Source organism: Mytilus galloprovincialis, chromosome 1 (genome assembly GCF_965363235.1).
Source record: "Mytilus galloprovincialis chromosome 1, xbMytGall1.hap1.1, whole genome shotgun sequence".
Lineage (NCBI taxonomy): Eukaryota > Metazoa > Mollusca > Bivalvia > Mytilida > Mytilidae > Mytilus > Mytilus galloprovincialis.
In genome coordinates this window covers 76,281,596-76,298,534 of record NC_134838.1, presented here as the reverse complement: position 1 = coordinate 76,298,534, position 16,939 = coordinate 76,281,596, and the positions used below count along the sequence as shown (strand labels likewise).

Sequence of the window (16,939 nt, the reverse complement as noted above, 5' to 3'; positions counted from 1 at the left end):
TTAAACTTATCAATGCTTTACTTCATTTAACGTGATGTTTCACAATCAAACAATTTATAACTACACTTAAGCTGCTTTCATTTGTTTGTCTAGATTATTGTATTTTTCCATGAATTATAGCAACATGAATACAATAAGGAATCAAATTTGTCTACTCTGAACACTGGAAATAACACATTAAGTTACGGAAATGCTATTTCATAAATATTCATATGACAATTTAGAAGATTGGTTGAACTGTTGCTCTCTCCTTACAAGAATTTGATTGCCAAATTCACAATAATATGAAAACTGATTAAAAAATAAAAATATTTAATTTTTTATAGTTTTTTTTTTATTGTTCTTGAGTCCTTCACACAAGCAAAACAACATAACATGTCCAACATTCATATCAAGCTTTGAATTTTTTTTCATGTTGATAGACATTGACCCCCAAAAATATATATATTTCCAATATCATTGTCAAGATGTCAGACAAGAACCTGTAAATCATTCAACTTTGACCATTACTTACACTTCCTTTACTTGTTTATGGAGACTTCAATAAAACTTGGTATTTCATGTATAAATGCATATAAAGTTGCTGTCATTTGCAGGATCCATCATTACCTTATAAATATAGTCAGCATAAAGATTGTTAAGTCTGTTTATAATTTCAACTGCTCACACAGAAAAATTGAATTTCCCAATGGTTTACAAAAAGTAATCAGTTAAAAGTCTATATATCATTTGTGGTGATTTTGTTTCAAAGCAATCAACAAAACTTCACAGTATATCAATATGTTTTTGGTAAATGACTAGTGGAGCAATAAATTGACACATGATCAAGAAACATGATAAACATATTTCTACAGAGTCTTTTTTGTTGGGTTAATGTCTATCCAATCGGTATATATTCTACTTTCAACTTGTATGATAGCAACTAACACAATTAAGGAGGTTTGGACATGCGTGCATGGCAATGGAGTCTTTTAGTTCATATTTATAGATCATTAAAAGTAACCTGAACCTTAGCCATGGGTGCATTTTGAACCCTTAGTTGGGTTAATTCTTATCAATCTGCCAGAATTTAAATAATTCCTTGTTTTGAAACCACTTCACTTTTAGAACACTTCCTTAAGCATTCATGTGTTACAGCTAAACTAATGTCATGTTTGCCATTTTGCAGGATGAATTTAGTTGTTTGCTTATTTGTTTGGGTGTCCATACAAATCAATATTACCTTTGTTTATTACCCAAATTATGATTTATTACTAGTAATTGGTTTCATTTAGGTTCTAATTGAAAAAATTTCTACAACAACAGCGAATTCACCTTCAAAATGTACAATTCATTTTAGAAACTAGAAACTAGCAGAAATAGTTTCTATTAAATCTCTGGTTTCTGACACTTACAGAATTTTGAAACAGTGACATGTAACTTTACCACTTAAAATTACCACTTTGACAGTTGTTAAATATTTTACTCTGACAGCAAAAATAAACAATAATGTCATGAACTTTTCAACAAATATGAAATAAAATTCAACAACCAAAGAATAAATAAATTTATTTGTTACTGCCAATCAAGATGGTTAGTTAGTGAAGTACTAATGTAAAGTTCAAGGCTTTTTGGCAACTGTTTACAAATCAGTTGCACTCCTGTAGATAAAAGTCATAAACTCAAACATAAACCCTATGTCAAAATTTATTCATCTTTATCCTCCAAAAATCCTTTGAATTCCTCTAACATTTTTCATTTAAGAATAATTGGGTCATTTAATTCACAATAAAAACTGTCAATCTGAGTCCAACATATACAGAATGAGAATGTGAAAAATCATATCATTGGGAACATGTGTACTAAGTTTCAAGTTGATGTAACTTTAACTTCATCAAAAACTACCTTGACCAATCTATGTTCAGTGGACCATGAAATTGGGGTCAAAACTATAATTTGGCATTAAAATTAGAAAGATCATATCATGGGGAACATGTGTATTAAGTTTCAAGTTGATTGGACTTCAGCTTCATCAAAAACTACCTCGACCAAAAACTTTAACCGGACGGACGAACGGAGGCACAGACGGACGGACGGACGAACGGAGGCACAGACCAGAAAACATAATGCCCCTCTACTATCGTAGGTGGGGCATAAAAAGATTATAATACTGTGACTACTAGCTATCTTCTCATTTTTGCATTTTGCCCTTTCTAGCTGATATGAGTGTCTGAATGGATATATCAACAAGAGAATAATGGACCTACAGTGCAGACTAAGGCCAAAAAAAAAGAACAGAGAATAATATTATGCTCCAATATAAAAAATTGAGAAGAATGGAAAAAAATAAATAAAGATAAGAGAAAAATGGTATAAAAGAACAAAGAAATGAAGGACAATTTATCCAGATATAGTGACATAGTGATGATTTAAGTATAAAGATTTTATAACCTTTGGATATGAATAAATATATGGGAAAGATTCAAGTTTGATATATCTTGACTATATTCATATTCACATCACTTTTCTTCTTAGAAAAGTTGCTAAAATAGATTTCTTGCAAAGCATTTGCTTTCTTTAGAATAATATATATACTGCAGAAATTTAATTTCACTTCAATGTATAGATCTAACATAAAATTGGCTTTCATTTTAGCTGTATTGTCAATTGGATATCCCAACTGCAATTAAGTGAGATTAATAACAAATATGGCAACATAATTTATTGAGTTTGAATAAAAATTGAAGTAATCTAGTCCAATCCAATTTAAACATTTTCAAATTAAAATACAAATTGGATACTTGTGATCACAGTCAATCTTATTACAATATAGATACTCTGTTCATGCCCGATTCTGTTACAAGAGAATGCTCTATCCTGTATTCTGTTTTGGATAATGGTTGCTTGTTGGAGTTCAACACCACCTCCCAGCACTCTTAGCATTATCATGACTGTCTGGTTTTATTGGGTGAAAAAGCCTTTGGAAAGAAGATTCTCAATCCTGGTCAATTAAGGTTAGAGTCGAACACACCTACCATGAGCAGGCTTTGAAATCACAACCTCAGTGTTGACACTGTAGATGAACTAGTTAGACCACTTGGCTGCAGAGTTCCCTCATCATGTTTTGACAATTGCTATGTCAATAAATAAAATTTTGGCCTCAATTTAAAATTTTGATGTTGAAAATCATGTTGAGCACCCCCAAAAAAGATATTTACAACAAAAAGTAAACCAGAGCCTTGTTAGATCTTTGTAAGTGAAGTCTGGACACAGGATCTTTATTTATATCAGATTATTTATATTTAACTGGATCTGAATCATTCGACTTGAACTTCAATAGCTTGTTCATAATAATGTGGTATGGGTTTTGCTCAATAAAGAATGTCAAACAGTGATCTATAGTCGCTAACTATCTATGTAAATTGGTCTCTAGTGAAGAGTTGTCTCATGGCAATCATACTACATCTTTGTATTTTTTCAATGAACATTCATTGTCACATATATTTTGATAATTGTATTGCAATTTAAACTTTAACCTATGATATTACTAATCTCCTTGACAACACCAAGGGTAGGTAGGCAAACTGATAATTGTGACAACACATTATCAGTTCCTATGCAATACTTTTTGAATATTGCTCAACTGAGCATAAAGTGGCATTCTAGGAAACCCAGTTGATAAGACTTCAGATGTTACAGCATTTTTTAAATCCCAAAATTTTGAGAAGATATTACCCTTCTTGTATTAATTTGGGGTGTTTAGTCAAGGTCCAACTCAGTAACTAAGATACAAGAAACAAAACAGGAAAGTAATCAAAAATCCATCAAAGTACCTTGGTACAACAGTACATTTTCGCCCTTTAATTATGACAAACTTCTTCACATTGCAGAGTAGTTAAAAACACAAGGATGTTTTTTACAAAATGTCAGACGTGGTGAGACATTCAATTAGACCATGGTGATAATAGGGTATAAATGTTAAAGGTAGATATATACATATGTATGTATACCAATTAGTACCTACATTACTTAGTCACTTAGGGCATATTAGAAATTACTCTTGTAAGTGCCAGCTTTTTATTTGCGATTTAGCACAGACTAATTTATGAGACTTTACTCCCATTCCCCATATCAAACAAAGCAATGATTTTAAGCTGATAGTAGAACAAACAGTGGGAATAATGGGGGGGGGGGGGAATAAAGAATACATTCAGAATTATATTGGTCAATTACCCATGTTTTTAAACAAAAATATACCTTTTGGTAACAACTATATACGTATATATTTTATTACTTTTCAATTTTCGGTCCAGCATTGATTATGTTGTAACAGTTGAGTCATATCTTGGTTAGAATTATCCAATAGTTTAATTCTATATCAATTTTGAACAATATATCTATCAAAAAATTACAGCAACCTCTAAAATTCAAGATGCTAAAGAATTAGAACATGAATGATAACTACCAGTACTGAACATGGTTTTCCTAAAACTTAGGCAGATACAATTCAAAAGTGTACATAATGGAAACTAATTTTAAAAAGAAGAGCAACTATTGATACAAATGGAAGACAACTCACAATTAATGAGCTATAGCATATCAAAATCTGTCTTAGCAGGGTATCATCCCTTATTTACTTTTAAATACTTCCTGCTGGACATTAATAATCTATCAGTTGTTATTATTATCATAATGGCATTTTAAGTTTGATAACCCTTCAAGAATGTTGAATTACATATTTTATTTAAATTTTGAATGTCATCAAAGTAAACATTGTTATAATATATACAAATTTTGACAAACTCCTGGAATGTTTTGGAAAATTAAAATATCATTGAAGTCAGAAGTTTGTCAAATATGTACATCATTTGTTGTAAAATACTTAAAATATTATGTTCAATAAAGAGTCAAAAGTCATATACATTAGATTAAAAATCATTTTTTTAAATTTTAGTTTATCAATTATCTATACAATCTGTTGCAGGTAGAAAAAAAAGTAAAATAAAAAAGATGAAAAATTCAAAACAAGTATTACCTGTTGGACTTTGATCAAAATGAAAGTTCATTCACAGAATCAAATCTACTTCCATTTTAAAAACACAAACACATACTATCAAATTAGACACAATGTTAAAAAACATAATCCACAATTTTCAATAATAATTTTTCGAAACATGGCACATATCGTGAATATGAAGAAAGTGTTGGATTAACAAGCTATAACAGGCATGTAATGATTAACGACTCTTCATTACATAAAATCAGAGTGTGAATGAAATCTTTGTCACGCAATTCCATCTTTACATGTGATAAACGCCAAGATCACACAGTCTATATGATAGCTTATTGATCTGATCTCCTCCCTCACAATATAAACTTTTATCCAATCATATAATTTTTCCTGGCGTTTTATGAAATTCCAGGGATATTGAGGATATACTGTTGATGTCTGTCAATATAATCATAATTTTAAGCTATTGAAATCAAGGATGTAATTAATTAAACACAAGCTGTTCGACATTTTCAACGTTTTCCCCATTAAACCTTAAAAACATTTCAAGATCACTGATTTTGGGTGGGTGTTTGGATAACATTCAATCAAATTAAAAGAGAGAGAGAGATGTTTTTAATTCCAAATCATGCACCAGATTTAAAAAATTTCTTCCTGATTTGAGCGGATAAATGCAGCTAGACTGCATAAAATAATTGATCAGCACACAGACGGGTGAAATCTGTGAGCACTTCATATTTTCTATGATAACTATTGATTGGGTGGTACCAGTGCAATGTTTACGGAATGTATACAGAATGTACAACAAGTACATGTTTATAAAGTTGTTTTTCCGTCAGTGTAAACCTTCTCAATTCTTGTATAAATATCAAGACATCTCTGTCTGTCCTCTATTATTTCTGGATCTGATTCAGAAAAGAGAGGTTTAGTTTACAGTTTAAGAGATAACTGAGTCTACAAACGATTATTAATGACTTCAAACTTATGAAGTGCTCTAGTACCTAAGCCATCTATAGGAGTGGATCCATGTTTTTTGAAAGGGTGGGGCATAATTAAATATTCCATACAATAGGAAAATTATTTTCCTGCCTCTGAATTTCTGCCACTGATCCACAATATCAGGAGCATGAAACATTGACAAGGTTTAGAAGCTGATACTGGGGTACCTACATAGTTTTGACAAATCACACTCATAAGGCAATAATTTTTTCTTGAGGGAAAATCATGAAGTACAGAAAAGCATTTAATAGAACTTAATAGAAGATCAGCAATGTTTTAATTTCTTAAAAAAACTAGAGGCTCTAAAGAGCCTGTGTCGCTCACCTTGGTCTATGTGAATACTAAACAAAGGACACAGATGGATTCAAGACAAAATTGTGGTTTGGTGATGGTGATGTGTTTGTAGATCTTACTTTACTGAACATTCTTGCTGCTTACAATTATCTCTATCTATAATGAACTTGACACAGTAGTTACAGTGGAAAATGTTAGTAAAATTTTACAAATTTTGTGAAAATTGTTAAAAAAATGACTATATAAAGGGCAATAACTCCTTAGGGGTCAATTGACCATTTTGGTCATGTTGACTTCTTTTTAGGTCTTACTTTGCTGTACATTATTGCTGTTTACTGTTTATCTCTATCTATAATAATATTCAAGATAATAACCAAAAACAGCAAAATTTCCTTAAAATTACCAATTCAGGGGCAGCAACCCAACAACAGGTTGTCTGATTCATTTGAAAATTTCAGGGCAGATAGATCTTGACCCGATAATTTTTTTTACCCAGGTCAGATTTGCTCTAAATGCTTTGGTTTTTGAGTTATAAGCCAAAAACTGCATTTTACCCCTATGTTTTATTTTTAGGCGTGGCGGCCATCATGGTTAGTTGGCCGGGTCATCGGACACATTTTTTAAACTAGATACCCCAATGATGATTGTGGCCAAGTCTGGATTAATTTGGCCCAGTAGTTTCAGAGGAGAAGATTTTTGTAAAAGATTACTAAAAATTTACGAAAAATGGTTAAAAATTGACTATAAAGGGCAATAACTCCTAAAGGGTCAACTGACCATTTCGGTCATGTTGACTTATTTGTAAATCTTACTTTGATGAACATTATTGCTGTTTACAGTTTATCTCTATCTATAATAATATTCAAGATAATAACCAAAGACAGTAAAATTTCCTTAAAATTACCAATTCAGGGGCAACAACCCAACAACAGGTTGTCCGATTCATCTGAAAATTTCAGGGCAGATAGATTTTGACCTGATGAACAAATCTAACTCATGTCAGATTTGCTCTAAATGCTTTGGTTTTTAAGTTATAAGCCAAAAACTGCATTTTACCCCTATGTTCTATTTTTAGGCGTGGAGGCTATCTTGGTTAGTTGGCCGGGTCACCGGACACATTTTTTAAACTAGATACCCCAATGATGATTGTGGCCAAGTCTGGATTAATTTGGCCCAGTAGTTTCAGAGGAGAAGATTTTTGTAAAAGATTACTAAGATTTACGAAAAATGGTTAAAAATTGACTATAAAGGGCAATAACTCCTAAAGGGGTCAACTGACCATTTTGGTCATGTTGACTTATTTGTAAATCTTACTTTTCTGAACATTATTGCTGTTTACAGTTTATCTCTATCTATAATAATATTCAAGATAATAACCAAAAACAGTAAAATTTCCTTAAAATTACCAATTCAGGGGCAACAACCCAACAACAGGTTGTCCGATTCATCTGAAAATTTCAGGGCAGATAGATTTTGACCTGATGAACAAATCTAACTCATGTCAGATTTGCTCTAAATGCTTTGGTTTTTAAGTTATAAGCCAAAAACTGCATTTTACCCCTATGTTCTATTTTTAGGCGTGGCGGCTATCTTGGTTAGTTGGCCGGGTCACCGGACACATTTTTTAAACTAGATACCCCAATGATGATTGTGGCCAAGTCTGGATTAATTTGGCCCAGTAGTTTCAGAGGAGAAGATTTTTGTAAAAGATTACTAAGATTTACGAAAAATGGTTAAAAATTGACTATAAAGGGCAATAACTCCTAAAGGGGTCAACTGACCATTTTGGTCATGTTGACTTATTTGTAAATCTTACTTTTCTGAACATTATTGCTGTTTACAGTTTATCTCTATCTATAATAATATTCAAGATAATAACCAAAAACAGTAAAATTTCCTTAAAATTACCAATTCAGGGGCAGCAACCCAATAACGGGTTGTCCGATTCATCTGAAAATTTCAGAGCAGATAGATCTTGACCTGATGAACAATATTACCCCATGTCAGATTTGCTCTAAATGCTTTGGTTTTTGAGTTATAAGCCAAAAACTGCATTTTACCCCTATGTTCTATTTTTAGCCATGGCGGCCATCTTGGTTGGTTGGCCGGGTCACCGGACACATTTTTTAAACTAAATACCCCAATGATGATTGTGGCCAAGTTTGGTTAAATTTGGCCCAGTAGTTTCAGAGGAGAAGATTTTTGTAAAAGTTAACGCAGGACGACGACGACGCCGGACGCCGGATGCCAAGTGATGAGAAAAGCTCACTTGGCCTTTCGGCCAGGTGAGCTAAAAACAACCAAATACCCTGTTGCTACATTGTATATCAAACTAAAGGATCATTAGAGCATAAATGCTTATACTCACACATCAAAAATAAATTTTCATTAGAACCAAAGTAATAACATATATGCCAGGTGCCTTTTAAATAACATTTCTTTGAGGTTTGCATATGAGTCCTTTCAACATTTAAAAAATATGAAAATAAATGTAATTTCAAATATAGTGTTTCGATATAAACTTTGACTTCCAGTTAGAGTCCATTTTAAATTTCAGTTCAGAATCAAACAAAGTTCACTTGTTAAGAGCCTTCACAGGAGTATATTGAACAAACTTGGTTTCAGTTGATTCGGTAGTCCTTGAGAAGGTGATCTTTGAAAATTGGAACAGCCTTACCTCCTTTTGGCCTCTGAAAGCTATATTGGACTTCTCATTAGGACCAAAATGAGTATTTTCTAAGGAACATTTCCAGAGAATTTGTTTTTCTTTTAGTTCTTTTTTTTTTTTTAAAGAAAAGCAAAATTTATGTACATTTGATTTCCCAAAGGGTTTAAAAGTAAACTTTGACCTCAGTTGCTTGCCAGTTTAAATTCAAATTACAGTAACACATTGCTTAGGCTGAGGATGTCATGACAATCATGAATCCTTCAAAGCGATCCAGGATTGAGCAAGAACATATTTACCTCTATTTCACTATTCCACCAAACAGAAAGTAATAGTAAATATGCTATTATAGACTATTACACTCTCAAGAAAAAATGTTCCACCATATTATTTACCTACGAAAACATGTTTAACCCCAAATGCCCCGACCTATTTTATAAATAACAAATTGAATAATGATCCCCAGTCAGTATTTATAAGCTCTAGAAAAATTTCAAGTCAGTTTGACTCTGATTCTTGCCTTAAGCAAAACTCAGTTCTGGCCGTATCAGGATTGAAACAATAGTCTTGTCCACCTTTTTGCTATTAGAAACTAAAATTTCCAACAAAATTATTTAGCATTAATTGAACATGATGAATAAAAACGGGCGTAATTTAAAATAAGTGTCAGTATATGTACTATTTAAACAGTTTCCTGGCGTGGGGCATGTATATTTTATAGTTGCTGTAAAGTGTAAGGGTTGGACATTTTTGATGCTGTATTCTCCCTATTAATTGTCTATCATATAATGATAGCATGGATCCAAAGCTATGTACTGGGGCGGATCCAGAATTTTGGAAAGGGGGGGCGGAAGTGTCAAAGATCGCTGAGCAGAGCGAGGTGAAAAATTTTTGGGACCTTTTTGGGCTAAAAAAACATATTCTGGATCCGCCCCTGAATAATCACCAAAATCAAGAAACTTGGGAAGGGCCTTTACAGAAACATATCTATCATATTTAAATTAGTTTCAGCCATTCTTGAAAAGATTTCCTAAATTCAGCCAATCATAAATTGCATCCATGATCGTTGATGAATTGGCACCAATGTTATAGTTACAACACTTGAAAAGGACTTTTTGTCTGCCAAATTTGATTCAATTCTGTTAAATGGTTTTCCAGAATATGATAAAAATGTGAAAGGCTTAAGAGACTAAGGCTGTATGCCAACCAATTGAAGAGAAAAGCTCACATGGGTCAGGATCCCTAATAGACCTTGAGATGAGGAACTCAGATGACGTAATTAAAAAAAATATTAGTCCGCCATACAATTGTGGATGCTGTGATTTTAAAAATGGACATAAATGAACAATAAGAACTGTTTTATAGAGCTGATGTGATGAGAAAAGAAAGATGTAGATTTGACCTGAAATAAATTATTAGAAAGGACAATTTTTTTATTGAATTTTATGATCAGAATTTTGGAATTATTTCATGAGGAGAGTGACATTTTTCACCATCTTCCGGGGTCCATCAATTTGCGAAAAAAGTAATCTCACTTGCCACCCCGAAAATTTAACCAGACATGTATAAATGTATCAGCTTCGATATGAGCCATCATACATGTTCAAGTAAACGATATGGACTGAGCAACGGAGGAAAACGTTACCATTACCGCCTATGGAGAATTAATTGTAAATGTATACCCAAATTATATTGGGTCAGGATCCCTAATAGACCTTGAGATGAGGAACTCAGATGACGTAATTAAAAAAAATATTAGTCCGCTATACAATTGTGGATGCTGTGATTTTAAAAATGGACATAAATGAACAATAAGAACTGTTTTATAGAGCTGATGTGATGAGAAAAGAAAGATGTAGATTTGACCTGAAATAAATTATTAGAAAGGACAATTTTTTTATTGAATTTTATGATCAGAATTTTGGAATTATTTCATGAGGAGAGTGACATTTTTCACCATCTTCCGGGGTCCATCAATTTGCGAAAAAAGTAATCTCACTTGCCACCCCGAAAATTTAACCAGACATGTATAAATGTATCAGCTTCGATATGAGCCATCATACATGTTCAAGTAAACGATATGGACTGAGCAACGGAGGAAAACGTTACCATTACCGCCTATGGAGAATTAATTGTAAATGTATACCCAAATTATATTGGGTCAGGATCCCTAATAGACCTTGAGATGAGGAACTCAGATGACGTAATTAAAAAAAATATTAGTCCGCCATACAATTGTGGATGCTGTGATTTTAAAAATGGACATAAATGAACAATAAGAACTGTTTTATAGAGCTGATGTGATGAGAAAAGAAAGATGTAGATTTGACCTGAAATAAATTATTAGAAAGGACAATTTTTTTATTGAATTTTATGATCAGAATTTTGGAATTATTTCATGAGGAGAGTGACATTTTTCACCATCTTCCGGGGTCCATCAATTTGCGAAAAAAGTAATCTCACTTGCCACCCCGAAAATTTAACCAGACATGTATAAATGTATCAGCTTCGATATGAGCCATCATACATGTTCAAGTAAACGATATGGACTGAGCAACGGAGGAAAACGTTACCATTACCGCCTATGGAGAATTAATTGTAAATGTATACCCACATGGCCTGTGGCCAATTTAGTGAGGTAAGAATGTGGGAATTATTTCCATCATTCTATTGTTTAACATCAATTGTAAAAGTATAGTTTTATTAAGTAAATGTCAATTTATTATACAGTTACAAAAAAATCATACTTTTGCCATCTGCTCATTGTAATTATACTTAGTGAAAAATGTCATCTAATATCAAATCAGAAATCTCCAAAGAGCAAAGATACATGTATAAATTTATATATGTATCAAATTAGAGCCATAATCTGTTAAATGTTGCTGCAAAACCTCTGAATCTCAGATTAATGCTTCAAGGACATATATCAAAAGTTGTTCACCTCTAAATTTCATAATAATGTTGCCTTTCTGGGATCATACTGTTAGTCTGTTACCATTTTTTTTTCATCATCCAGCGCTTCTTAACAAACATTTAAGAGGAATAGGGAACACTGTTAGAGGGTAAAAGGGGGGATGGGATGAGTGGGGAGAGTTTTCTAAAATTATGGAAAAAAGTGAAGAGGATCGAGAAAAATTGGAAACTGGGAAAATTTCTTTTAAGAAGAATTAGAAAAGGGAATTTAAAATATAAAATGTGATACTCAGTTAAATTAGAAAGGTCAAAATGTAGTCCTACAATTCAACATTTGATGAAATCATATTTATTCTAATCCAGCAACTGGTTCTCCATATATTAATTGATTTTCAATCAAATATCCAAATCGCTTTGTCACAAAGCAAAATGCACATAAAGTTCTCATAAACAAACTAAACATTAAATCATGCTTGACAAATGGAAATTTCAGTAGAAACAATATAGTTAAATATTCTAGAATATTGATATCCATATTTGTTTCAACAAATGTAACAAGAGATTTATAAAATCCAAGCATATAGTTTTAGCATAACAAGTTAAGGCCAGGCAAAAAAAATTAGGGCTTTCCAATTATAAAAATTTCAAAGTATCTTAGGTATTATTGATTTATGAAATGAAATTTTCAAGACTAATATAATATAAGAAATAATATACTATAGTATATGAAATCTGTAATTTCAAGAATCTTTCATTTTCTCTTTTTCATTGACAAACATGGCAACCAAAGACTAGGGCTAGCTGTTTTTTTCTCTTTGGTCTTATGTTTTCATTCTATTGCTAATGTCTTGTGAAGAATGGCATGCAATAATGTTCACGACTTTAGTGGGAACAGTTACCTTATCTTATCTCCTATGATTTAAGTATTGTATTATAACCACCTGCTGCATGGTGAAACAATATTTTACTAGATATGTCCCCCAAAGGCTAATGTAGCCAGGTTTTTTTTAAAGGGGAGGTTCCCAACCCAGGAGAAAAGGGGGGGGGGTTCAACCATATGTCCCCATTCAAATCCCTTGATAGTCCAAAAATAGGGGGTTTCCTAGATTCCACCACTGTATCCTTTCTTTATATCTATGCAAGCTTTTTTGCCATAAAAGTCTAGAGATGCTAACTGACCTAGTTTTATCCCAACCAAAGTAATCAATAAATTGCCTGTTTTAATACAGATTCTTATACCATTTAATGTGTTGATCCAGTATGACAATTTCATCAAGACAGTATAAAAGATTTTCTTCATCTCAGACAAAATTTTAACACTAGTGGCATTTTATATACATAACCCACAATAAAAGAAGGATTCTAGATTACAGAAAACTTCACTGGAATGATTGTGACTACAAGATAGATTATATTACAACGTAAACCTAATAATATCCTTCCATAAAATCTGCATGTTTTTAATATGGTGACTCATATTTGTATAAAATGCACAAATAAAGATATTTTACTATTATACAACCCAGGATCAATTAAGCCGACAATCAATTATTTCAGTTTTTCTTTCACTTGACAGAAAAGCAAACTTTTCAGAATACATATCTGATTCCATACTTGACGTTTCTGTCAATCACAGAATTTTATAGTGTGGTTTATCTGAAGTGTAATAATAATAAAGCTATAACCAATATCAACAGAAAAATGAAATACAGATATTTCTCTCCCATTTGTTAAAACTTTTGCCCCTCCCTTTGAAAGAACTCATTGAATCACAATGTTCATTGCCGATATTGCTCGCCACCAGCTCTAGCTCAGTAAATCAGATTTTCTGTCAACTGAAAATTAAAAGTCGTGACAGCAAACTACTATTTATGTTTGTCCTTTGGTCTATGGCGAATAGTTGTTTCATCACCAACACCACATCTTATATGTGTAAATCAATCGTAAACATTGATTCAACGACCTTTGTTTGAAGTTAGGTTATAAAAGCCAAATAAACAAACATCAAGTTGTTAACTTCAGAATTGGAAGAGGAGACTCAACTACATTGTTTTTCTGATATTCCTAATTTTTCATAAAAATTCTTGAGTTAAAATCATAATTATTACTTTAACAGATAACTTGGAAAAAGAAATACAAGTTTATAAGTCGGCAAAAAATTATATTTGTTAATTCACAGCTCTGATAATCTTGAAAATATTTATGGAATACTTTACAGTTTTGACACCTAGAGAGAACTGGTTTGTCAATAATATCAGAAGAAACTTGAAAGATCCATTGACCTCTCTAAGGAAAAAAAATCTACACTGATAAATAAGTAAAACATCTCTGTTATTACTTATATCGCACACAATGCAGGTGTTTTAATCTTCTTACACAAAAAAAATCCTATTAAAAAGAGAATTTCTTAAATCTCTAAAACATGAAACTGGTTTCAGAAAGTAATTAAACATAAAGGTTTATGATTTAGTGGCATCGTAAGAACCATCAAAGTGAAATAAAAGCTTACATTGTCTTATCATGTCAAAAAGCTTTATCTCATTTTCTTGCTTTTGAATATAAGCATAGAGATTAAGTCAAATTATTAAAACAAAACACATCAACACATTTTATTCCAAAGGTCAAGTTAAATGCCATGGGAAATTGAAATTCCATTGTATAATATGCTTAAACCACTGTCAGTCGCTGAAACCACAAATGTTTTCATACATGTATGCTTTAACCACTGTAAGTCACTGGATCCATCCATTGTTAAATAAAAGAATATTTGTGAGCATGCTCACATACCCCATACCCAATATTGTCAATGGCCTAACAAAATCTACCCCATACCCCATATTGTCAATGGCCAAACAAAATCTACCCCATACCCCATATTGTCAATGGCCAAACAAAATCTACCCCATACCCCATATTGTCAATGGCCAAACAAAATCTACCCCACACCCCATATTGTCAATGGCCAAACAAAATCTACCCCATACCCCATATTGTCAATGGCCAAACAAAATCTACCCCATACCCCATATTGTCAATGGCCAAACAAAATCTACCCAACACCCATATTGTCAATGGCCAAACAAAATCTACCCCATACCCCATATTGTCAATGGCCAAACAAAATCTACCCCACACCCCATATTGTCAATGGCCAAACAAAATCTACCCCATACCCCATATTGTCAATGGCCAAACAAAATCTACCCCATACCCCATATTGTCAATGGCCAAACAAAATCTACCCCATACCCCATATTGTCAATGGCCAAACAAAATCTACCCCATACCCCATATTGTCAATGGCCAAACAAAATATTAACAGGTTCTTAAGTTCAAAGACTGATAACTCAAACAAAGGTGAACTGATAAAAATTTCTTGTGGACAGGCATCTTCATTAACTACAAAGTTTCATAAAATTTGTGTTGTGTGGTTTCAAGGGAGTTTCTTTTGCAAACTGTTGCAGTAGTATATATTTTGGCCAAAATTCTAGGTTCATAAGTATATAACTCTTAAACAAGAGGCTCTAAATAGCCTGAATCACTCACCTTGATTTTTTGGCATTTATCTTCCGTTTAAGAGTTAAGTCATAATAACCAACAACTGCAAAATGTCCTTAAAATTACCAATTTACTGGCAGCAACCCAACAAGGGGTTATTAGATTCATATGAAAATTTCAGGGCTGATAGAAAGTTACCTTATGAACACTTTAACCCACTGTCAGATTTGCTCTAACTGCTTTGGTTTTTTGAGATATAAGCCAAAAACTGCATTTTATCCCTATGTTATGTTCTATTTTTAGCCATGGCGGTCATGTTTCTTGACGAAACAGAAAATAAAACACACTCTTTTTTCTAGATACACTAAGGATCATTCAGCTTAAGTTTGCTTGGAATTGGTTGAAAATGGACGACGACGAACGCCAAGTGATGACTAAAGCTCACCATTCCTTCGGAACGGTGACTAAAAAAAAAACCTCAGAATAGAATCTTAATTTCCTGTCAATATGTACATCTACATAGTATGCAGTCCTTATCATATACAAAGTTTCATGAAATTCTGTTCAGGGTTTTCAGAGGTGTTGAGATGACAAGAATAAGACTGACAGACTGATGATATGGACTGACAGACTGATGACATAGACTGACAGACTGATGACATGGACTGACAGTCATACAGGTAAGAAGCATTGTACCCACTGTATCTTTGATATGTTGGGTATGACTATAACCACTATCAGAATACCTCTATTCTATATCTCAGTGACAATATTAAAATGACATAGACAATATGAAGACTTACTGTGTGTGTATCCATATTCATCTTCTGTTTCATCATCCTCTTCATCGTCCTCCTCTATCTCCTCCACTTCCTCGACCTCTTCATCATCATCATCTACTTGGTTGTGTGTAGCCTCAACTTTATTCACAATTTGTTTTTCTGCTAAATCTGGCTTGTTTAGAATAGGTTTCTGTGGTATGTCAGGTTTAGTTGAAGCCTTAAAAATGTAAAAATTATGTTCATTTTGCTATCCGTTTTTATGGTTCCACAATTTTTGTCAATCACACCACATCATCCTTTTCTTGTTTTTAAGCAGGATTTTATATTTATTTAAACACACAACTAAATTAGACAGTGTTAGCCCTATTTGCAATTGTAAAATTCATAGTGCACATAAAGTAAAATTTAGCAAGATTTTTTTATGTGTGTACAAGTTATCTCTCTTTACAAAATCAATAAGTGTTAAAGACTGCATCTCTTATGTAATTGCATGACTAAAGAATGACCCTGACCTTAAAGTTGTGAATTGTCAACAAAGTATGAACATATCTTTATTATATATTTTATATACAAGAACAAATTTGGAAAAAAATAATTTCCTACAATTTTGTCCAGAATAGAAATGGGGTAGGGGAGCAAAAAAAAATAAATCTCAAATCGTACTATACCTGAGTCAATGGTGCATTTGCTGCTACCTGTATCTCATCATATGACTGTACAGGTTTGATCTCTGTCTCCAAATCATTTGGCTGAAAAGGAAAACAAAAGAACTGAATAGGGCTTTCCATGGTTAGTTTG

General features: G+C 32.5%; 1 protein-coding gene across 3 annotated transcripts in view; it reads right to left on the bottom strand.

The window, feature by feature from the left end:
• The window catches only part of LOC143084114 (multiple PDZ domain protein-like), a 168,947-nt gene that overhangs the window by 39,284 nt on the left and 112,724 nt on the right, over window positions 1–16,939 (bottom strand). For all 3 annotated transcript variants that reach the window (XM_076260524.1, XM_076260532.1, XM_076260538.1), the window contains 2 exons: window positions 16,810–16,890; window positions 16,163–16,358 (listed from right to left, as the gene is read on the bottom strand). In XM_076260524.1, coding sequence (XP_076116639.1) covers window positions 16,163–16,358; window positions 16,810–16,890 — 277 coding nt within the window. The remainder of the gene's footprint in view (window positions 1–16,162; window positions 16,359–16,809; window positions 16,891–16,939) is intronic.